Genomic DNA, 24672 nt, shown 5'->3' with positions numbered 1-24672 from the left:
TGCTACCAGAGTTCTAGTTGTACAACTAGATCTAATGTACAAAATCCTACTGAACTGAGAATCCACAGAGGTCTGGGAACTGTCCATAGATTTCTAGAAGCAGGCAGGCAATCTCACCATCTCCATTCCCACCCAACAACTCATAAAGGTTCTCTAATGCTGAATTTGAAAAATAGGTAAATTAATCCATTTTAATGCATTTTAATAGCAAAACCACTAGCATGTATACTCCAAGATGGAAGACGTTGATCTGTTGATGTAATGAAGCTCCTGTTACCTAAAATCCCTGTGGGAAACACTGGAAATATTTATTCTTTTTAATAAAAATAATAATCTAAAAATCTGCACTACTTTAAAATAATAAGGGTTGAATCTTCCTAAGTGGGGAGTAGATATGCATCAGAAAGAAGCTAATGATAATATTAAAATAAACAGAAGATCACACCAACTTTACAATAATGAGATCTATTTACGTGGTATACACACTTTGCTTAATAGATTTGTGTTACAGCCATTACTGCATGATTAACTCTGTTTCGCAGTTCTAATCACAAAGTCCTTTGAATTTCATAGAAATGAATTTCATTTCTCAGTCTCTCAGCCTTGATGAAGCCTGGAGTAGTTTTCATAGTGACTTAGTTATTAATACCCACCCCACTTCTTGTAAGCTGAAATGAAAAATAAAATTAAAAATTTCTTAACTTCACCTGAATTGCAATTTAAACAGTGACCTAGGAACTTCAGATTAATAAATAAATATATAAATAAATGAAAATACAGCTACTGTGATCATCTCTAATTGAACAGCAAAATTGTAGCCAAGTTTTATTTTCTCTTGATGAAAGCCTTGTCTTCTGTGTTTGGGTTGAGCTGCAGGACTCTGATTATAACTACACTAAAACTTTTCAAAAACATTAAAGAATCATTTACTTATTTCCACAAAAGAGCCTGATACCAGCTAGAACAAAAAAAATCCTTGTTTCTAAGGAGCTCGTACTGTAGACAATAAAATACGGTCAATTTGAAGTACTTTATTGTTGTGGAAAGGTATTTCTTGATTTGCTAAGGTCTGACTGTTACATAAACCATATTTTGCTTAGTCAATATAATTGCCTTTTAATAGAAATTATTGATTGCATTTGTTACCTGCCAACTTTCAGGAAATGCTTTTGGCCATTAGAAACTGTAAGGCTAGAAGAAATTAAATTCCTACTGAGATGGATTTATTAAACCCTGGAGGGATATCCTGACAGCCCAAAGCCATGTTCTAATTTGTTGCTTTGGGCCTGCTTGCCAATGGCTCCTCTGTACACCAATTCTGTCAAGTGAACCAAGGCAAACTGAACAGGCTAAAACCACAAAGGAAATGCTCCTGTCCAGCTAGGACAATGTGTACACTACAGGTTGTTGCCTGCACGTACTCAGTTCAGCGTCAAAATTCCTTCTGGGATTACAGACAGATCTTTTCTTCTTTAATCATGCTACATAAGTTGAAGAGAAGACGTAACTAAACCTTCAGAAAAAAAAAGAAAAAAAATTTTGCTAATACATACTTCTATCCACTGATATTTTAGCAACACTTCTGGAACCTCTTATCCTACAAATCCTGTGTGTATTCTAGCTATTTTAGGATGGTTTAGGGTGGGAAAGTGTTAACTGATTGCTGTCAGTTTATTTGCAAAAAGCACCTGCAAAAACAGTAGTCAAAATTGTGAAGGGTAACAGATGAAGTAACATAGAAGACACGTGGAAGTCCCTGAAATGTAAGCAACACATGGAATGAAGATCAAATGGAAGCAGTGTTTAACATTTTCACAGGTGCTTTTATAGATCTTTGCACTAAGGCATGCAGACTCCTATGAACACGTCCATGAGCAGACAACAGTACTACATACACATTGTTCTATACTTGAACCACGGGTAACAATCAAATACCCAAATCTGGAGGGGGGGGGGGAGAAAGAAAATAAGAAAGAAAAAAAAAAAAAAAGGAAATATTCATCTTTCACTTAAGGAATGTTTACATTTCATAAAATTCATCATGCCTGAATTTTGTTTGGTGATTGAGCAGTACCAGGGCAAGTATCCCTGGCAAGTCTCTGAGCTTTAGGCCTACATCTGTAATCCATATTTTACCTTAAATAAATTCCCTTTGTAGGAGCCAGTTTTCCTCTTAATATGTTTTCTATACACTTTTTTTTTTTTAATTTTCTTCCATGAAGTCCTAGCCTAACATAGCCTTCTGCAGCTACAGCAGTGTTTCCTTAGTTGGACTGATGCAGAAGCAGTCTTAGAGCTATTCACTATGGATGACCATTGACCTCAGTCAATGGTTTATTGTTGACCTCAGTCATCTGCTAAACAGGAACACTTCTGACTGTCTACACAGAGGAAGAGAGACACTTGACGCAGGCGAGAGCAACAGAAAGCCTGTGCTTCCGTGAAAGGGCTTGAAATAGGAGGAGAGTGGCACAGCTCACTGCCAGCCATTGCCCCTGTGAACTGGCTGCATGCCTGACACTGAAGGACCACCTCAGCCGTTCTTGGGGATAGGGACAGTGCTGGTTGTTGAGAAGGACCACCCTACTTGCATGCAGCAGTACCGCCCAGGCTGCTACTTTCAAACCACCAGGTTGTGAACAGGTATAGAAAGTGCATTCCCCCCTAGGAAAAAGGTCTGGACAGGTGGCAATACCACAGTGAATCAGGCTGATATATTTGTGCCATTATTAGACGTTGTTACAGGCCTCTCAGCAAAACTGAATCTCATTAGAAGATATGTAGTGCTTCAAGGCCAAAATATTTCAAGGAGATATATGGCCTTTCTTGGGAAAGTTTTGGGGCAAATTGACTATTTCAAGGAAGTTAATTTAAAGAAATACTCCAGTAACAGGTATGTCAACACATCTGATTTTGTGAAGATGTTTCAATGCTTTAGTTCTCTTCCCAGTGCTAAGCAAGAAAGCAGCAAATTTTGAAATCTCCAGAACTGCCAGAAAGTGAAACACCGTCCTCAGGAGAGCTCTCATTATATACTCAGTATAATGAACCACCCTCCCATTCTCCTCTTTGTTCTGCTATCTTTGGATTACAAGCTTTATGAAGCATAAAAACATAAAGAGTTTTGGGGAAAAAATAAAACGTAAAATGAAGCAAGTATAATATTAGTTAGATTCAAAGATGCCAGGAACTTATTTTGTTAGAACTTCAAAATTTCTTTGAAGCATGAATGGCAGCCTAGCTTCCATTGAAGTCTAAGATTTTAGGGAGTAGAAGTATTCCTCAGACTGAAAAAGAATAACGGTGAGTGCATGAGAGAACGAAAAGAGAGGATAAAATAAAAATTAGAACACATTTCTTCCTTTAAAGTCGGAGTTCTTTGTTTCCAGATTGAATTGTTTGAATAGACTAAATAGCACTATTATGTGCTATCCATTTAGTTGCCAATGCAGAGAGGCTTTTGATAAGAAAATGGAGAATGGAGGTTGTAACAACTAATGATGAGATGCAGAGATGACAGAAATCACCCCAAATTAATGCATTAAATCTTCAAGCTGAGGAATGATACATCAATATCTAATATCATCTTTAAAGCTTTTTTTTTTTTTTTTAACCTCTGCAGAAAACAAGTGAAAGCAAGCTCTCAATTGAATAACAGATGCAGCACATGGAAAAAGCGTCCATTTTTCCTGTGACAACTTCACATTTACTTTACAGATACAAATTCTGGAAAGTCTTATGATATCCAATAAGAATGTAATCAAAAAAGGTTCTCAACATATACATTACCTTAAAATCTATAAAGGTTGGTAGTGAATATTATTCTTACTTATAGCATGTTAATCAACCTATATGATTTGAAAGAAAATAACAGGATCTTCCAAGGCAAGCTGTTTGAGGAGAGCTTTTGACTTGCCTCATACAATTGTAGAGAAGGGACATAATTCGCTTTATAAGAGTATGTAATATTTAACAAAATTGTATAATATTTCTTTTTTTTTCCTCCTCCCATTGCCATAGCAAACGCTTGCCACAGTAGCTTACATGCTGTGGTCATATATGACAGAATTGCCAAGGAGACATCTTTTTTTTTTCCTTATTTATAACTAAGTTGTATAGAGCTTAACTTCAAAGGAAATCACATATGTGCTGGTAAAGCATTATTTGGTCTGCAGTTTAAAAACAAATCTGGAAAAACAGGTCCTTTATGTTTGTACAGGCTCCTAATAACATCTGTAGTATATCAACATAGTCCTAAAGACATCTCTCAATGGACTGGTTCAGGGTACAGCAACTCCACTTGGTGGTGAATTTGTTAGATGAATTTCTTGAACAATTGATATTTAAGTTTACTTACATTTTTGGGATTCTATTTAAATTTTTCCCTATAGATTATGTAAGATTAGTAATTCTAAACTTGCAACAACAAACACAGAACTGCTGATACTTCCAAATATCTGACCCTATTAATTCCCATATGTATAGCACACACAGCAAAAATACAATGCATAATTAATATCTGACAGGCCTTCAGGAGCCTCATCTTTATAAAACTGAGAAAGAAAATCATTTTCTCTGGGGGGACTCTGTTGTTCCAGCTGATCTGTTTAGTGTGTGTGTATATACATGTAAAGTATATATATGTGTGGATACATATACACACTGTATATACATGTATATGTATTAGTATATATAATAATAAATATGTATATATATTAGTGTGTATATATAAGTATGCACATCTCTCTCTCCATATGAGTACAAAATATTTTTTTTAGAGATTTCTAGCACAGTTTTGCAAAGTCCTAAGCTTTATAATTCAGACAAATTTTCAGTAAATTATTTTTTTCCTCTCCCAAGAGCTAATTGGACTGAACGTCCAAACTTGCAAGTTCGCACTTCATTCCGCTGCTAAACATTGAGGACAGCATTGTTTCTGATTAGGTCAATGACACATCAAATTTTCCATTCTTAAATGCAGAAACAAACTTTTAGGAGTTACACAGATCCTCGGGGTTCACATCAGAGTCTTGGAATAAGTCATTGTAGTGGAGCGACTGTTGAAATTCACAGCATAAAGTATTTGATATTTGTTTTTGTACTGGGTCGGGCTGGGATGTTAACTTTCCCTGCAGCAGCCCATACAGTGCTGTGCTCTGCACTCGGAGCTACAACAGCAATGGTATCACACCAGTGTTGTGTCTGCTGCTGAGCAGTGCTGGCACAGCATCAGGACTCTCCCTAACTCCCCTAGGGGTGGGCAAAGATGTGAGAAAAGAAACATCACCAGGGCAGCTGACCTAAACCAACCAAAGGGATATTCCATACCATATGATGTCACACTCAGCAATAAAAGGTGGAAAAAGGAGGAAGAAGGGAGGGGTGGGCTCTTGTTGTGGAAACGTCTGTCCTCCTCCCGAACACCGGCTACGTGCGTTGAGGCCCTGCTTCAAGGACGTGGTCAAGCATCGCTCATTTGTGGGAAGTAGAGAGTAATTTCTTTCCTCTGCACTTCCACATAGCCTTTACTTGTTTTGTTTAGTTTTCCCTTTCCCCCTCCCTTTTCCCCTTTTTTTTCCCCTTTAGTTAAATTGTTAATTGTTTAGTTAAATTGTTTAGTTAAATTGTTTAATTAATAATAATCTTTCCTTAATACTTTTTTTCCCTTTAATTAAATCATCCTTATCTCAACCCATGAGTTGTTTTTTCCTTTACTTCTTCCCCTCCTCATCTAAGGAGGGGGAGTGAGAGAGCGGTTGTGGTGTTCAGCTGCCTAGCATGGTAAAACCACCACAGTTTTGTGTTGCTTTTTTTTGTTTGTTTGCTTGCTTGCTTTTTAACATGTTTCTCGCAAGAAACTGTTGTGAAATTTGAAAGGTACAATAAAGAATAGCTGGAAGCAAACACAAGATTGTCTAACAAGAAAATGCGATTACACAGAAAAACTGAAAATACCTCTTCCAAAGTGGTGTCAGAAATACCATAGCCAGTCACATGTAGATGATGAAGGCTTTGATCTAAAGCCTGAAAAAGACCTTTAAAAGAGGTCTTATCTGCCCTTTCTGGAATCACGTAGGTCAGCTCAGTCCCACTGTTCTCTTTCAAGAAGGCTTCTGGTATGTGGGTCTGTACCAAAGATGTGACCCGAACAACATGCACAGGATCCTGGATTTCAAACACAGAAGGCTAAAAAAAAAAAAAAAAAAAAATGGTGGGGAGAAGGAGAAAAAAAAGTTAGCAGAAGTGGACTTGAATTCATACAGGAAAATCTCCACTGATGAAACTGCATCTAACCTGGGACACGAAGACTAATTCCCAGGAATAAGAACAGTAGAATTTTAGCTAAATCCTTAAATTCATTTTCAGAGATGTCCCCTTAAATTCATCATTTTCAGAGATGTACCTATATTTTTTTAAGTAGAATAATAACAATAAACAACAAAAAAGCTGATAAAAACATGTTTTGCTGGCTCTCTAATAATCTCTATCACATACTACTTCCAGGCAGGGAAGAATATGCACAGAATTCCCTTGGAATATAACCAGCTATTTGGCAGGCTCTATTAAGCTCTGCACATTACATTTTTAGTATACCTTTTTTATGAGTGTTAGACTGTGTCCGTGGCCATATGTTTCTCTTAGATAAGAGGGAGAACCGCAGCACCTCAGCTGGCCCTGCTGCAGGATGGCAATGCGATCGCTGAGCACCTCTGCCTCATCAAGATGGTGGGTGGTAAAGATCAGTGTGCAACCTGCATCAGAAAGATTAGTACATGTCCACAAAACCTGGCTTCCACAGAAATAAATCTGGCTTTCAGGAAGGTCCTTTAACCTTAATGGAATGTGTTTCAGGTTCCTTCAAAACATAACTGCATGACACAAACAAAACCTGTATTCAAGATTTAGACTCACCGTGTTAAATTCAGGTCTAAACATGCTTTGCCTGGTATTACATGTAATGGTTTAATATCGCCTACTTTAAGTTCAAGCTATTTTAAGAGCTTAAGAGATTCCTTAAAATCACATAACTGCAGTGTCTGTTTCAATGGATCATTCACTGTGGTTTATTACAGCTAATTGACTGCTCACTTGCTGAAGACCTTGTTTCCCACAATCCATTCTTAACCTCATGGCACTTACAAGATTAATGTATCAGACTGACTGATGAGTATATCTTTATTAGAAAATACATGCATCTATCTACAGATATGTGCAAAATGGGAAATGAAAGACAGAAAAGATCTTTGAGAAACAAACAAAAAAGAAAAAGGTAAGAACCTACAGGAAAGGTCTAAAAACTAAGCTGAACCTTCTGTTAGATTAGGCATCTTTCTGTGAGATAACAAATCCTGTAATCTCGCTTGGCTGCTTTAAAGTTTCCTGACTTGATTACGTGTTACCTGTGAAATTAACGTATTTACTTACGAAAAAGCAACACTAATATTCAGACTATCCCCATAAATTTTATTGAAACAGAATTCCAGAAAGGAAAATAATGAAAAAATGGTGTATAAAACTTTGTACCTGCTTTGTACTTCAGAAGAACATCCCAGATACTACGTCGGGAACATGGATCTACTCCACTGGTGGGCTCATCTAGAATAACAGTCTTTGAGTTTCCAATAAAGGAGATGGCAATTGACAGCCTCCTTTTCATTCCCCCAGAAAGGGCTCCAACAGGTTTGTACTGATGCTCTGATAAATCCACATCTTCCAGAGCTCTGAAATAGGAGTAAAGAATCTTGAGCAATTTCGTAAAAGCTTTCCAGTCACATCATGTCCACCCAGAGCAGAATTACCAAGAAAAGTTGTAAATGAAAAGATAACACAACACTACTATGACTGATTATAGAGTTTGGTGACAAAAATTAATAGAAAAAAAAAAAGTGAGCTATAATTTCTACCTACAAAGTGAAAAGCCCATCACCATCTGAAATATAATTTCTGGAATAGTATTATGCAGGATAAGAACAGAGAATAATTTTGAAATTAAGTCAAATAGAATAAATACAAGCTTGTCTACTGATTATAGCAAACTCTAGATTATAGCTTCTTAAACCACGGGTAAAGATGGTTATTTTCACAACTCAAACAGTGCTTCAGTTTTTGCAGCTACATAAACAGCTTAAAAAATGCCTGTATTTGAACGTTTGAACATTGGAAGTAAATAATAGGGTAATGCTGTTTGTTTTGTTTTGTAACACTGCCTTTTTCTTCCCTTTCTCTCTCTCTCTCTTTGTTTTTTTTTTAAGACATGTTCCTGTGAAGTAAGCAGATTAACAGTCCCCAGAAAAGATGACAGTACCTCATGTAACTCAATCCGATCTGCCCGAAGGTTCCTGTGTTAGAGGCTGGTAGGTATCTAACACACACTGCCTGCTCAGCCCTGGCCCTTCGCTGATCTCACAGCTGAGCAGGGTATAGACACATATCCACTAAAGACAGCACTGAAAGACCACCAATTTATTTTTCATCACACTGAATATCTGGTTATTGACCAAGAAGCTTTCAGTTGCTATCAACGTGGCAAGCAAAATATAAAAGGATCAACAGTTCTAAAGTAACCTCCTGAATCATCTGAGTGAACATGCAACTTAAACCATGATGTTTACACTGAGCAAGTTTTTCATTTTTAAGGAAACAGATCTCTATAGTTGTTTTACAGATATATAATGCATGAAAATGACTCTTAATCTCTTTAAAAGCCATCTTCTTTTTTTTTCTTAATAAAAAGCATTATTTTCACTGTTTTGTTATTTTTCTATTTTTTATGAAGTATTTTAAGGTATTCATTGTCTTAATAAAATACAATAACATTTTCTTAGTGGCAAGGCCTGCAGAGTCCAGAGTATACTTATGTGCCATTACTAAGACAGACCGCTGCTGAAATTATGTGTGAGCAGTCTAAGTACAATAAAATACAGAATATTACTTTGCATAAATTTTAACCAAACACTATGTTTTATTTTCCCTTGTTGTTCTAGGGAGTTGTTTTTAGAGAGATTGCAGTGTCCCATGCCAGAGATTTTTCATATCAAAATTTTCAAATAACAGGTTTTTATAATAGCTACTAAAAAGGAAGGCTGCTTTGCCTCAAATGTGTCTACGTATGCCTAGTTGTACATTAAAGAGAAGTCCCATCAACTCAACATTTCCATTGACATGTGGAAGTACTCAGCCCTCCACACAGGCTAGCCTGCCTCAGAAGGTAAACAGAAAGTATTTCCACCGGCACACTACTAGAAAAGCATACATTTTGTTACTAAATTTCAGAAAATGCATTTTGCTATTGGTGAACAAGATTTCACCTTGTAGAGTTTACTGATAGTTTAATATAAATGATGCAAAGACAAGATCTAGTCCTGTAGCAAATTAGCAGCAGCCTGAAGACACTACCAAACACTCTCAGCCTGACAAGTGGCAAATCCTTTGAGGTCGTGTCAAAGCTCTGCCTTGTTTTTCCTATTGTATTGTTTGTTTTTAAACTCTTTCACTTAAAAAATACATTTAAAGTCTGAGTTTGAGTAAGGAAAAAGACAATCGTCTATTAAAAAGATTATAACAAACACTGTCTTCAGCTGCCCTTTCAGGTCGTCCAATCTTCCCTCTACTGCAGGTGAGAGAATACAAGATGATAAATAAAGCCAATGTTGACTTAACTGAAAACTCTGGGTGAAAACAGTTTAGCTTCCATCTGCCTATCCAGCAACAGCAAGTACCTCCAGGAGGGAGGTAAGGCAGACAGCATGAGGCAGGAACCACCACAGCTGTTACCAGGATAACCATCCCCACTCCAGTCAAAACATGATTATTTGATGGTTCTGAGTACCAGGTTTCTAAATATCAATAGTTTCACTGCAAATATATGCAAGTAAAGGTTAGAAACTAGGAAATCCATTTTCAAGGTACAATTTCAGAACACAAAGTGTGATAAAAACTCACAGAAATCAATCCTGCAGTTTCTAGTAACTTCTATTTGCAATTTTGCTTTATCACTTTTGTCCAAGTGGTTTTCAATAGACACTACTGATTTACTTGACAGATTTAAACACACAAAAGGAAAACTCCTACCCACTGACTTGCTGGTTCAACTGTTTGTTTGTCCAGCCAGGTGCCTTCACTGATCCATAAAGCAGTAGATGTTCTCGTACTGTTAGTACGTTGAACAGGACATCATACTGTGGGCAAACACCCAACTCTGTCCTGATCGTAGCCAGATCAGTCCGTATGTCCTTTCCATTGATAATAATGGTGCCAGAGCTAGGTGGATACAGACCAGTCAACAGTGATCTGTAACAAGGAAAAAAAAAAAAATGGCATAATGACGCTACTACATAGCTCACACTTGGATTTCCTGAGGCATGTCCTAGCATCGTTACAGCAACACCAATGCAACTGAACATAATTATAGGAATACTGCTAATGTGTTTGTTGTTGTTGTTTTAAATCAGCAGCTCAACAGTCCTTCATTTCCTCTACTTCCAGAACAAAAGCCATTTTTCTCAGCCAGATATTCCATTATTTCCTTTTCCACTTTTGTATTCTAGCTGATGAATTATACCTAATGGGGCCCATCCTGCATCACTGATTTTAGTAAAGTTGATCAGAAGTAACATAAAGGTAGAAATACACGGACTTCTTAATAGAGACATTTTTAAAATGCCATTTTTATTTTATTTCAGTTTCTGGCCATCTGTCAGGAAGCCCCTTGCAATGTCTAGGAACAAGGCACAAAAACCCTTAAGATTCCCATACTGTGTGATAGGAGTGCACATAGGAGGCCAGAAAAGAACACTTTCATGAGATGTGTTCATTTCCACAATCAAACATACTCAGCTGCTATTGAAGTTGCTTCTGAACAATTACATCATCATATCTGTGGCACAGATGACCCAATTTGCTATTCATTGCATTGCTTTTGTCATAGATATATAGCTATAGCTTCCACATTTCATGTGCTCTAGGATAATATTTATTTAAAAAAAAAGAAAAAAAAGAGGAAAGTTCAGAGGCATTCTGAAGTAACAAAGCATATCACAGACCAGCGGAGACGATAATACCATTAACTGGCAGACTTACATGACTGTTGTTTTGCCAGCTCCATTAGGTCCCAAGAGCGCTGTTATTTGACCTCTATGGAAAGTGAGGCTGAGATCTTTAACAGCAGCCTTCTGGCCATCCACATGCTCTTTGGTGAGAGACAACAGCACAACACCAATGGTAGCTCCTTCTGTGCAAGCACCTTTCCAGCCTGGAGGTACTGGGTCTGTAAGGGTAAAAGCATCAGATCAAGAGATCGCTGAATCGAAACATATATATAAGGGGAATAACAAGTTAACTTAAACCCTGTTGCCATTTACCAGAAACAGGAACAGATGTTCAGATGCTTTGAATTCACATAAACTCGACTGAAATCAGAGATACTGTGCCAGTTAATATTTGCTAAGAATTTGGCCAATTTGCAGTTTTAAAAAGCAACCTAACACAATTATGCCAAGTTGTGTGCATGTCCACACACATGTCCATAGAGTCATAAAAACATGTGTTGTATTTCCAGTAGGAAAAAAAAAAATAAAAATAAAAACACTAATAATCATCTTGCTTAAATCATTGTTTTTTGTTAATATGTGAAAATTGTAACTGTGTCAACTTCTATATATATATATATGACAACCATTTCAGACATATAACATTAACATAATATTAACAGGTATAGCTAGTTAATCCTCTGAATTCCCTCAGTCAATAAAGCAAAGCAGATCTCTTTGTGAAATGATTCAGAGCAGCAGTTCAGTTTAAACATAATTTGAGGTCTTCCATTTAAGTAGATATCCAGCATTTTTCTAGCCATGAGGTAACCAGGCTCAGCAAACTGATGACCATGTGACCTAGATCAAGATGTCTTCTTATGGCAGGAGAAATGTTGGCACAGGTAACTCTGCTTTCCAAACATAAGCATAGTCAGTCACCAGCTCCCTACATACATGATTAACATGTAGTATTTTACTGACTCACTACAATTGAAGAATCTGGCAGTGAGAAATATTTTTTTTTAAATAAAGGTAAATAAAAGTGGAATGTTACTCCAGAAAAAAAAAAAAAAGAACTTATTATGGATGACAATTATGAGAAGAGAGAATTATATATAACATATATATATAAAAACTGAGATTATGAATTCAAGGATTGGTTTAGGCTGTGAATTAAGAACCATTCTACAACCATTTCTAAGTTTAGAGAGCACTTTTGCCAGAAGTGCAAGGTTACCTTCTACCAAGACATTACCACCTACTGTGACATTTCTCAGGTTCTTCTACTCACGAAACTCACTTCCAGTTAGCTTCTCTGTCTTTCGGTCAGGAGACTAAACCAATCAAAACACATCATTCTTGCCCTTTCCACTGCTTCCTACATTTTTTAGCACATTTTGGAACTCAACAAATAAGTACAGAGCCAGCCTCAGACAATGCATCTCAAGCAAGCTTCAGATGAAGAGCTCCAAATTATTTGCAAACAGTAGATTGATCACCCTATGACTTATCCTGAGAGAAGCAGTTCCAGGTGTGTACCCAGCATCGAGGTCTCTGTCAGCCCATCTCTGACTGTATTTCCAGTTTGTAAGACACCTCATCTCTGATTTTCGAAGTCATTTCCACTCCTGCTGAACTGGCTCTTAGCTGTGCTCTATGAACCAAATCAAGGGGGCTCGCACAGGAGCAACTCACTTCACTGTTTGAAGCTATTTGTCCATGACTCCATTTATCCCATTACCAGTACAATAAATCTCAGTTCTCATGAAATGGGGAACATTCCTTTGCATGCATGGCAGTGTTACAGTCTGCATACAGGCAGTTTAGGTTACAAGCATGTGACATGTATCAGTAAGTGGAGAAGTGAGAATAACATATCCACAAAGTCGTATGCCACTTTGGTGGCTTGAGCCAAAAACCATGCTAGTAACCTCTCAGACAGAGGAGTTTTTCCCTGTTTCTACAGTGGGTGTGGAGTACACAATGGGAAACACTGGAAGTCTTCATTTTAAGTAAGGATCAAAGACTATCTTCTCAATAAAATGGAATTGTTCCAAATTGTAGATACTGTGGCACAATTTATATGGATAGTTTATCCAAAAATGTTTGAAAGAACCTCAAGACTTTCTGAAATTAGCACTACTCTGAGAGGCACCAACACATAAAACTGCTGAGTCATTCAGTTTCTTCACCTATGCTACAGACAACTGGATCATTTACAAGCTACAGTAACTTGTAAAATACAACCCACAATGATTCATCATGTTGTTCTAAAGCCCAAGAGGGTATAGAAGAGGGTGACTTACTCCTTCACTCACAAACCATAAATAAAATGTGAGAGAGTCCTTAAAGAGTCCCGGGGGGGGGGGGGGGGGGGGGGGAGATAATTAAATTAAATACTTAATTTTAAGCAACCAAATACAGAAATAGTAGAGCAGTGAACATAACTGAAGGCAGATAAAAATGTTGCTACTAGAATAGTCACTTTTAAAATAGAAGGCTAAGAAACAGACAGAAAAAACAGTGATAACAGAAGAGGAAAATCAGAAATAGAAGGGAAACAAGGAACAAAATTATATCATCCATGTAAAGAAGCAGACAGAAAGAGCAGAAGAGGAGGAAGAAAATTGAGCTGCAGGAAAAAAATCGTTAATAAAGCACAAGGCTTTTCAGATTCAATAACAGTATGAAAGGGTGTAAGGAACTTCAGGAGAGCCTAACAAATCAAAGTAACAATACAGGTAGAGGATGAACCCAAGAGTTACTTATTTTACATATTCTTGAAGAGTTTTCATAACTCTTCATAGACAATAGTTTTAGTTGAACCATTCAAGCATTACAAGTGACAGCACAATTAAAAGTATATATTGTTGATAGTATATACTAAGCAATGGAAAAGAGAAAGAAACAATATCTAAAAATATATAATTTAGGACCCACCAATGATAAAATCACGTTGATCAAAATCAACACACCATTCAGAAAAAAATAATTATTAAAATTCTGTTATGATTACAAACCTTTTTCTTGGAAGTTTTCATTGAAGAAAAACATATTAGAATTCAGACAGTGTTTTCTCATCCTCTCTGTACCACACAGGTTCTTCCAATAGGAAACAGTAAAAGGAAAGTACCAATAGTTCCTTAATCCAAATTTTCCTATATGAAAGAGTACGAAAGAAACAGTTGCAAAATTCATAGTCTTTTTATATTTGTATGTGGGCTACTAATAACCTAACATTACTTAAAAAGAGCTGGTTAGGGCATTTAACTAGCTCAGACTCTTAGCTGAACTTCACAAACCTTAATAAAGTGGAAAAAATTCACTTGGCTGTAACACCAGATCTTGCCATAAAATCATGAAGCCTCAGTGATACTGCGCTTTATCCTATCTCCAAACCAGGTTTGAAGTGTATTAAAAGCAAGGAATTAGCAATATGTAGACACAGACAATACAATCTTGCATACTAGAAAGAGAAAAGAAAATGAACCAAACAGCCTGCTGAGGCAAACAGCCTTATTTTTTATTATTTTAACTATAATCTGTTGCACCAATCATTACAGATTATTCTCCCATTATCATGTGCACAATTTAAACAAATCAGAATAAGAAATACTTATTGTAGCACTCAAATAGAACAGGCAACGTCATGCTCCAATACACCATCTGAACTCAGAAGTTGCCTGATCCTTCCAGGTCTCACTGAACAAACACAAATTGCAGCTCATTGATGCTGAATGGCAGGTGTCAATTTAAGCTATATTTTTTAAAATTCAGGTGTATATTCCACGTATACCTATCTTTCAAGGCAAACTTTTTTTTTTCTTTTTTAAACAAATACAGAGTAGTTAGGAGAAAAGATGACATACAAATCAGAGGAAAGATAAATTTCAAGCAGTTAGTGGGCCATTAGGGTATGATTCAAAATGCCTCAACCAACTCAACAATATTTATAAAACTTGCATATTGAAAAAATATCCCACTACTTTCTGCAAATATACTTGGAAGTTAATTACTTCTTTTTATGTATTGGACTGTGAACTGACTAAGAGCAAGATACTGTTACCGGGCACTTCAAAGTCTTAGTGAACTGAAAATGTTTTGTTCTTGGGTTTGATCCCAAGTAGTGACAGAAGATTCGCCGTTTTCACAGAATTTTTTTCTCCTAGACTGAGCAGTGTTATTGCAAAGTACCAACAAAGTCCTTCAAATATTTGTCATCCTTATAAACAAAACAGACTTCATGTCTGCCTACAAATTCTAGTCCATTTTTTAGCACTATTCAATACTTATTGAATAGGAAGACCCAGTTCCTAAATGCAATCAGACAGTTTGGGCACATCAAAACCTCAAATCAAAAATACTTTTGTTTTACTTGCATACAATGAGGAAAGGCAAATCTGTTCATTCCATTCAATAATTCCTCTATGGATGCTTCAAAAACATATAATATGAAATCTCTGATCTTACCAGAAACAATATTGCTGAAATACCAGCCACCTATAGAATACAAAATGGAGTCGAATAACATCATCCAGCAGGTCAGTCCAAAGGTCATGTATCCTCCTTGTGCCATTGGCTGGTACACGTTATTCCACTGAATACCTGGTAGTAGTAATAATAATAATTTTTAAAGGTCAAAACTAAATCAGTACAGCATTAAAGATCACAAACTCGCCACCAACCAACTCTTCTGTGTATTTAAGCACTGACAGAAAAAAAAGTGGAGGTAATAACAGTAATCCTAATGAATAGAAATGAATTACTATGCCTCTCAAGCCTCTGTTTAGAACAGCAGGTGACACTGCTGCTGAGAAAATGCAGAGAAGTTGATGTAGAAAAGGCTATTTATGAAGTTTTAGATGGCCCTTAATTTGGCAATAGAAGAATTATGACTATGAAAAAATGGGGCACTGACCTCTTCAATAAATTGGGCTTTAGGATATACTGCTGATATTACAAAGAAACAGGTTACATTAAGATTTCTATAATGCTAAATCTGAAAACTGTGAATTCTAAGAAGCAAGTATTTGAGTGCACTGACCATGTTCAGAGACAAACTGGAACTACAAACATACTGAGTATGCTTTGTAAAAGTGCAAAGGACATGAAAGGAAGAAAGACAGTGGAGAAAACTAGTACTAATGAAAGTTACCATATTTGTAAAGGGAAAAGTAAAAAGTAACAAAATTTTCGGTTTACAAAAAGCATTACATTTTTCTTCTGAAAAGGGGAAAATACTACTTTGTTTGCAGTAGATTGGGTCATGATATTGATTCTGCAATTCTTTTTCTGCAATTGTCAAGAAGAGCAGTTTTTCACAAGCACATTTTGCCCTTTATTCAGTAAAGACGAGTTATTTTGATGGAAGTGTCTGGTGTGAAATTTTAGTACTTTCTGCAACTGCCTCTTCTACTCGTCAACTTTTGTATCATTACAATATTTTTCCAGTAGATAATGGTTTGAAAAATACACTCATTAATATCGATCTTGCCTTAGTAGCGACAAAATAAAGGCACTACATCCTTTTCTATATTTAGATACATAAAGCAAATGTAGATATTTATCAAGGTCCCCGACATTCATTTATTACTCTTCCATAACTTCAGCATCAACAGGGGCAGAACAGGGCTTAGGGATAGTAGGGTTCACTGTGCACCTAGCAAGTTTCCAAATATTTTTTCTTCTTAATGCTTAAACACAACACAGTGTTCTCATACATTTCTGCACCTGCACAGTAGCTCTCAGTGGAAATTTCACCAGCTATCTCCAGGCTTACAGAGACAGGTGCACTGTTACTCAGGCTCAGTACAAATAGTAGAAACATACAAGATATTTAACAAAGCAAAGACTATTTTTTCCTACTTTCCAGTGTAAAATGGTTAAATCTTTATGTTAGCATTATGTTGAGAGTAACTTACAAGGCTCTTGCTCTGTACAATATTGTTCTTATAACATCCCCTGTATTATACACTAGTGCATGTGTGAATCCACACACACCTCTGTATAAAACACTCTCTGTGGATATCCTCCAGAGAACGAGCTTTAGAGCCATCACTGACATCAGTGAGGATTCCCAACCATTTGTATTGCGGTTCTAAGCCCACTAACTTACTTCTGGAAAGTGGTACAAGCTTAACTTGGTTTTTGAGATCGTTGTTCTCCTCTCTTATGATCTATCCTGTTCACTCATTATTAGTGATTTTTTTTTTTCAGAATAAAGTGAAAAACATTTCCAACTGTATTTTTTTTAAAGAGTAATAATTATTTTATTCTAACTGGAGAGCTTACCTATTTCTTGACCCTCAAAGAATGTAATGAAAAATACTCCTTGCCCAAAGGCAGTTGTAGACAGGAGACACTACAATACCAAAGGAGAGATTGGATGTGAACATCAAATAAAATACTTCATTAACAACCTCCATGAAACTCGTGATATTAAAAGCAAGCAATAAATAAATAGACCACTGTTTCAAATAGGCTAATGGTCATTATTTCCTTTTATGTTTTAACATTACTACCCCACATATTGCAGTGGTATTTGCTCCACCTTAAAGAGTTCTGCTGACCTAGTTATTAAAATTGGAAAGAATTAATTAACTTTTCACAAGTTTTAGACCATCCTAAATCTGCCACTTACACAAAACATATAATGTGTAACACTGCAACAGCATGTAAAGTAATATACTTTTATAGTCAGAGCAGTGGTCCTACTCATTTTTGTAAGACCAGAACTCAAAAAGAGATAGAGGTGGAAGGAATCCATACACTGGGTACTATATGTAGAGACAGAATTCTTGTTCAGGGAAATAACATTTAACTTCCAAGAAGCAACATAAATTAACCATGCTGTATCAGAAAAGTACAAAATGTAAAATGACCAAGTTCCATAATGGATAACATGGAATTATGACTGATAGTCAATAGAAAAACACTGGCAAGCTCATGAAGGCTGATGGGGAGATCCAAACCATTACTAAAATTAATAACCATTGTTCAATGATAAAGTTCTGCAGTTTGAAAGTCAGCTGAAATAGTTCATTTCATCTCTCATTTTAAAATAATGCAATTAAATAAGGCTTCTGCAATATTTAACAGAAAAGACACACATCCTACCAGCTGTCTGAAGATAGAAATAAGAGGTATGACATAGGCTGCTACTTAGAAAAAATAATTATTCGCACAGATTACACATTTGTGCAAAAAAGTTAATACTAATTCCCATTAACCAAGTCCCTGCCTCTTATATCCTTAAGTTTTCACCATCTCACCTGATGGCCTCTTCCCTCTCTTCAAATTTTATCCCCTTTTGCACATGCTGCTGCATGATTTTCAATGCATTCAGGATATCTGAAGAGTTATTTTGCAATAACAGTGATTTTAAACTATGCATATTATCTGCTGTCTACTTTTCTTTCCCAGTGGCCCAAAGAGGGAGAAAACAAGAAAATAACTATAATAACAAAATATTCTCCTGCCTTTTTATGCCTGAATTCTGCAGTCTTACATCTGTGCTTACATTTGTGCAAAGGATCAATATATTTTATCTGACCAATTAAAACAGAAAGTACTGAGCAGGAAAGCATTTTCCATTTTTAAAATAGTGTGAACTGTTCCATCAGCTTAATATCATTTCATGTGTGTTCTATTGAAGGAGTGAAGCTATCAAATGTGAAATACAGTTTTATGTGTATATATATACACATATATATGCATGTATATATATATATACATATATATATAGTTGGTGGTATTTGATGTCCAAGTCAGGGATATGGTATCTTAAAACAGTACAAAGTCATAAAACAGCTTATCTCATATATTAAACAGGGAAGGACATGGAAGAACCAATGTCAGAGAAGGAGATACCTCCAACTTTATTAACAAGATAACCACTAGATAAATTTCTGATCTAATCCCTCATTGTACTCAACAGTAAAATAAATTCCTGCAAAAACAATGAGATGGGGTAATACAAATTCAACAGCAGAAGGGGTCAATTTCTACATGCACCTTGTAAGGGATGACTAGCAAAGACTAGCAAACGTTTACATTAAGTTCTTCTGTTTAATAATCACTGTTATGATCTGTGATGGACAAAGATGCACGCTACATCTACTGTTGACTGACATGAAGTGACCTGACTGTGTGTGTGTGGTTTACACTGAGTGCTCACAGAACAACTGTGAAATGCCCTAACAAATAAAATGAATTCTACTCCACAGCAGGTAATTGGATTAATTAGTCAACTAATAGCTTCTGCAGTTAGGGATCACAGAATCACAGAATCATCTAGGTTGGAAGAGACCTCCAAGATCACCTAGTCCAACCTCTGACCTAACACTAACTAGTCCTCCACTACACCATATCACTAAGCTCTAAATGTAAACATCTTTTCAAGACCTCCAGGGATGGTGACTCAACCACTTCCCTGGGCAGCCCATTCCAATGCCTAACAACCCTTTCAGTAAAGAAGTTCTTCCTAATATCCAACCTAAACCTCCCCTGGTGCAACTTGAGCCCATTCCCCCCCAAAAAGAAGCACTCACACAACCCCTGAGAATCGGCAAGAGTTGTTTATTGCCGGGACATCTTGCAGGTAAGCCTGTGGGGTGTCCGTGGTGTTTGGTGGCTCCAAGCTAATGCTTGCGATGGAGCCTGAGCAACGAGTAGGGAACTGGCCGGACACTCCTGTGATGCTGTTGGTGCTCTCGGATGGCAGAGCACAAAGACATGCCACAGTAGCCCCAGGCCTGTTCTGGCAGAGGTGGATCCACTTCCATCCATTCCTCCACATCTGGTGGATCCAGCTCCATGGGCTCCACGGTGTTGGGCAGAAGGCTAAACCAGTCTTTGCCCGGGACTGCCCAAACGGGATGCCTTCCATCCGGAATGTTCTCAGGCCAGGATGCTGAACCAGGGGGTCATCCAGTTCCACGTCTCAGTCCCATGCCACTGTCGGCTTGATTTTCATGCATGGGTCTGATGCTGCCATCTGGTTTACGGCCATTATTGGGTCCCGCACTGCGCTCCGGACTATAAGCACGCCTCTGCTCCCTGTGGCTCTCTGCCTGATGTTCCTGACTTCGCCCCACATCACTGTTGCTCCTATGGTAAGGCCCAGGCCCCCCGTCGCTGGGTGTTTGAGGGGGCGGCCTGTTCCCCGCATCGTTGCGGTGCCAATGGTACTGCCTGTATCTGTCTGTGGGCTGGGCGCCAGAGGTCCCTTGGGCACTGGTGTCTCTTGTGCCACCGGCGCTATCCCTCCACCCATGACACCTCTCCTTCTGGTCAGGTGCATTCCTTCTTGGTGCTTCACTGTACTGCATCGCTGTCCTCACACACCAAGGAGGCCTGCTGCTCGCCTTGCTCTTCTAGTCTTCTTCCTGCCGCACAAGCTGGCAGTCAGAGGGCCTAGATGCTCAGCGAATGGTGAGCCAGCTGCAGGGGTCTTGTTTTATAGAGCCCGCAGCAAAGGCAGGGCAGTGGTGGCCACTGTGACCTCAGCAAGCCTCTGATGGAGTGGCCCATGCGTGGCCAAAGGCGGCTGTGTTGGGAGCAGCCTGGAAGATGCCCTCACGTGGACAAGGAGGAGGGTTGGGGGGGGCTGAGGGCCCCTTTTGTGGGGCTGGCTATTCGGACCATTTGGATTGCCAGAGAGAAAGGCTGCCCCTCGGCCACAGGGACTGCCCTGCACCTCCCATCCTGTGCCCTGGGTTTATTTTTAATACTGATTTTTAGGTAATTACATTCTATTCTTTACGGAAAAGAACAGAAGCAAGGTGCATCCTCAGTCCTAATTCCCATGTGCGCTTTGTGCTCTGAGTGAAGAATTTCTTCCCCACGTCACATCTAATCTAAATCTCCCCTCCATTTGTTCAAAGCTGTTATTCCTGGTTCCATGTCTACACTCCCTGATAGAGTCCCCCTCCAGCTTTCTTCTAGGCCACTTTTATGGGTAAGGTTAAGTGGCAAAAATGCAGGACCTAGCAAATTACAGCCTTATCTATCTTGTTCCACACATTCCACATGACATTTTCCAGCTCAGGCTCTAGCCTCTCATCAGTGTAACACAGAATCATTAAGGTTGGAAAAGACCTTCAAGATCATCTGGTCCAACCATCACCCTGCTGCCACTGTCACCCACAAAACCACATCTCTGTGCACCAGGCCCAACCTTTCCTTGAATACCCCCAGGGACAGTGACACCACCACTTCCCTGGGCAACCTGTTCCAATTCCTGACTGCTCTTTCTGAGAAGAAATGTCTCCTAATTGTTTTAATTGTTGCAGAGCAGTGCTTACACTGAGTCAAGGACTTTTTGACTTCTCACACTGCCCTGCCAGCAAGGAGGCTGGGGGTGCAGCAGGAACTGGGAGGGGACAGAAGCAGTACAGCTGACCCCAACTGGCCAAAGGGGTATTCCGTACCATGCTGGACAATTAATGTGGGGTGGCTGGCTGGGGGATGGGAGAGGTACCGGCTGCTCGGGCATAGGCTGGGCATCTACCTCTTTCTTCATTTTCTACACGACAACCACAGGCTCACCAATTCTGCTCTGGCAGCTCTTCACTCTTCCTTCTAAATGGGTTCTGCTGTGCCATGCTCACACACCACTTTGACAGCTCTGCACGTGGTGTTTTCCCAAGCTGCACCATAATCCAGGGCATGGCACCGCATCCACCAGCCAGCTCAGGGAACAGCAAGAGCAGCGGTTCACTAGCACCTAACATAATCAGTCCTGGGCCAGAACTAGGCAGCTGCTGGGTAATTATCATGAGTTAAGGAACAGTTTCTGTAATAGCAACAGCCTACCGTAACTGGACTTCCTTAGTACTCTGTCTCAGGCTAAGGGCTAAACAGCTGTTGGACAAAGGAAAAGACTTCCGTTTCTAGTTTAGTTATATGGGGGGTTACAGCATATCCATCTAAGAAAATAATTTAACAAAGCTAGTCCTTTTTTTGGCAGAGATCTGCACACATAATACAAGAGCTACTAAGAGGCCAGATGAAGTACATTTTCACTTCTGCAAAGAAAAGCTTAACTTAATCATTCAAGGGTAAAGTAACCAACAGTCTAACATTTGTAGCATTAGAATGCATTAGCTAGGTCTTTTGTGTTCCTGGTTTTATTAAGTTTTATTACCAGATCATGAAAAAGTTTGAAAACCAGTAATTTCAGTGATCTACAATAAGTAATGAAATGAGAAGAAAATCATGTTAAAACTACTAAAAAGGAGAGTCATTCTTAACTGCAGAGTGCGGGAAGCTGCAAGGGAACTCCCATTAACAGTAAATACAGCAGATTAAAAATATCCCTGCATATTTGTTAACACAGACCCACTGAGATTTCCCTGCATTAAGGAGAACCATCAGAGTTCAAGTCATTTTCTCCTCCTTAGCATCCTGGGCTTACCTGCTGTTGATCACTCTCATGACTTTAATGCCATTCACAAAAAGCTTATTTTAAATTTCAGATCTGCTTGTGTACACTGTGAATCACAACAGAGAGTAATAGATAGAAGGGTATTTAGGAATGTGTCCTGTGCCAAATCATTAAGCAGACTGCTTTCCAAAGCTGACTGGTGAGCAATTTTAGAAGCTGAACAGAAGTTCCTCAATTAAAGAAATTTTGAGGTGCACAGTACATTTACCATTTTAAACTATATTACTGCAACCCACAGCTTCAACACAAATGAAAAACAAACACACTCAAAAAATCACCTTAGTTTTAGATCTCTTTCAGGAAAAAGTGTGCCTAAGCAATTTGGTACATTAATCAAACTGGGGCATAAGCAAGAGACACTGCAAGAGGAAATACAGCCATGACAATAATTTGCACTTTTTTTTAGACCAAAAATATTAGATGATTCTGACAGATTATTCAGGATAATATACCCTACTTATATACAGCTATTGAAGTGCTAAAGCAAGATAACTTCTAGAATATCCCTCCAATTCAAAATATCCTGATATGCTATTTATTGAATAATTGAATAAATCTACTATAGTATCACAAGTTTTCCTCCAAACAGTTAATGACTTTAATGACCAGTATGCTATCAGAGAACAGTAACATTACAAATATTTTGAAGCCTAAATATTAAGAGATATTATGAGCATGAGGAATATAACTTCCTTATGTTTTTTTGTAGGTTTACAAAATTTCCCTGAAAATTTATGTTTGATTTCTTTCTACGTTCAAAACTTTTGGTCAGTTCAATACCTAGTGAAGAATGACTTATTTCCAGTGAAACACAAAAGCAAAAAAAAAAAAAAAATGGGACAAAATAAGTAAATGATAGTCTAAAGTTTCAGAACTATGGAAATCCATAGTATGGTTGGAGAAGAAAAATTAGAAAAGGAAAAGAAATATTTACCATTATAATTTGCTTGATGAAACTCAGCTGGTTCTGCAAGACCAACAAAACTATGTATGGTAAAAAACTGATCATATACACAAGGCTGGCACACAGAGCTGCTGTATTGGCACTGCTAAAAAATGCTCCCAAAAAATAGCTTAACATAATAACTGTCACTCCAAAATCCAGGAGGAAAAGGAAGATGAGGAAGCCATTGCTATAAGCAAAGATACCGCTTGCTTTCAAAATGATGGCCAGGGCACAGCTGCTTATTGTGAGCACAATTAAATTCTCCAGAAACCAAGCAAAGAAATGAATGGCTGGATGTACTCCCATTGTCTTCATATACTGTAAGACAATACAGCAGACAGACTTGAAGTTAGGACACAATATTTCTATTTCTTTGTTTTTTTGTTTGTTCGTTTGTTGGTTGTTTTTTTTTTAAAAGCAAAACATGTCACCACCAAGACACTACTGGCTCCACGGAGGATGCCATCTTCCCATTAAATCACTTGTCTTCTTGCCCTGTGCTACCCCTTCTGCTGCCCTCTCCTGGACTGAACACTCAGTTCTGAGCTTACCACACACGAACACAAGAAATCCCAGGCACAACACAATTTTACGTAGGGTTGTAGGACCAGATGTGAGATTACTGGGTTCTCCAGAGAGAAGTTTGCCTTTATATACTCTAAAAAGCACCAGGGATATCTACAGGACTGTATAAACACATATTTTCCCAGCCTATTGCTGAACTAAAAGAAACTTATAGATATTTTTGTAAACCTTTATGTATTAGCATACAAATAATAATTTAGCCAGGTATGAGATATCACCCCTCAGTTTTTAGAAAATGCTTTTGGAAATAAGATACTACTACTTCTAATGCATTTTTCATAAGATTATCAAAATGAACCTCACAAAAAAAAAAAAATCCAAAATCCCTCTTACAAAATCAAAGATTAGAGAAGTTAGATAAATTCCCAAAATTTAAAAAAAAAAAAAAATAAAAAAAAAAAAAAAAAAAAACAAAGAAAGAAATAAAAGGAAAAAATGAAAAAAAAAAAAAAAGAGAGAGAACTAAGGAGGATAAAGACCTGTATAAGTTCTCAAAAAAAAAAAAAATTACAAGGCTCCATTCATAGTCAAACAGAATTCAGATTTGTGTGTAGTAAGAAATAACATGAGACAGTCTTTCTATATGCTTAGCACCTGCTAAGACTAGTTGTTGATATAGTTGAAGTAGTTCTGTCTCACTTTTTCTGTCATCCTCCCTTAAATTT

At 37.8% G+C, this 24672-nt stretch overlaps 1 protein-coding gene across 1 annotated transcript in view; it reads right to left on the bottom strand.

Moving 5' to 3' along the window:
- ABCA13 (ATP binding cassette subfamily A member 13) overlaps positions 1-24672 on the bottom strand; it is a 181900-nt gene that overhangs the window by 98045 nt on the left and 59183 nt on the right. Inside the window, exons 28-36 of the mRNA XM_040547761.1 lie at positions 23411-23740; positions 17322-17391; positions 15501-15635; positions 14051-14188; positions 11080-11266; positions 10072-10290; positions 7525-7721; positions 6595-6752; positions 5956-6186 (exon numbers count right to left, since the gene is read on the bottom strand). Coding sequence (XP_040403695.1) covers positions 5956-6186; positions 6595-6752; positions 7525-7721; positions 10072-10290; positions 11080-11266; positions 14051-14188; positions 15501-15635; positions 17322-17391; positions 23411-23740 — 1665 coding nt within the window. The remainder of the gene's footprint in view (positions 1-5955; positions 6187-6594; positions 6753-7524; positions 7722-10071; positions 10291-11079; positions 11267-14050; positions 14189-15500; positions 15636-17321; positions 17392-23410; positions 23741-24672) is intronic.

Source organism: Cygnus olor, chromosome 2 (genome assembly GCF_009769625.2).
Source record: "Cygnus olor isolate bCygOlo1 chromosome 2, bCygOlo1.pri.v2, whole genome shotgun sequence".
Classification (NCBI taxonomy): Eukaryota; Metazoa; Chordata; class Aves; order Anseriformes; family Anatidae; genus Cygnus; species Cygnus olor.
The sequence above is the reverse complement of the archived record's forward strand: the minus strand, read 5'-3'. Positions and strand labels throughout refer to the sequence as shown.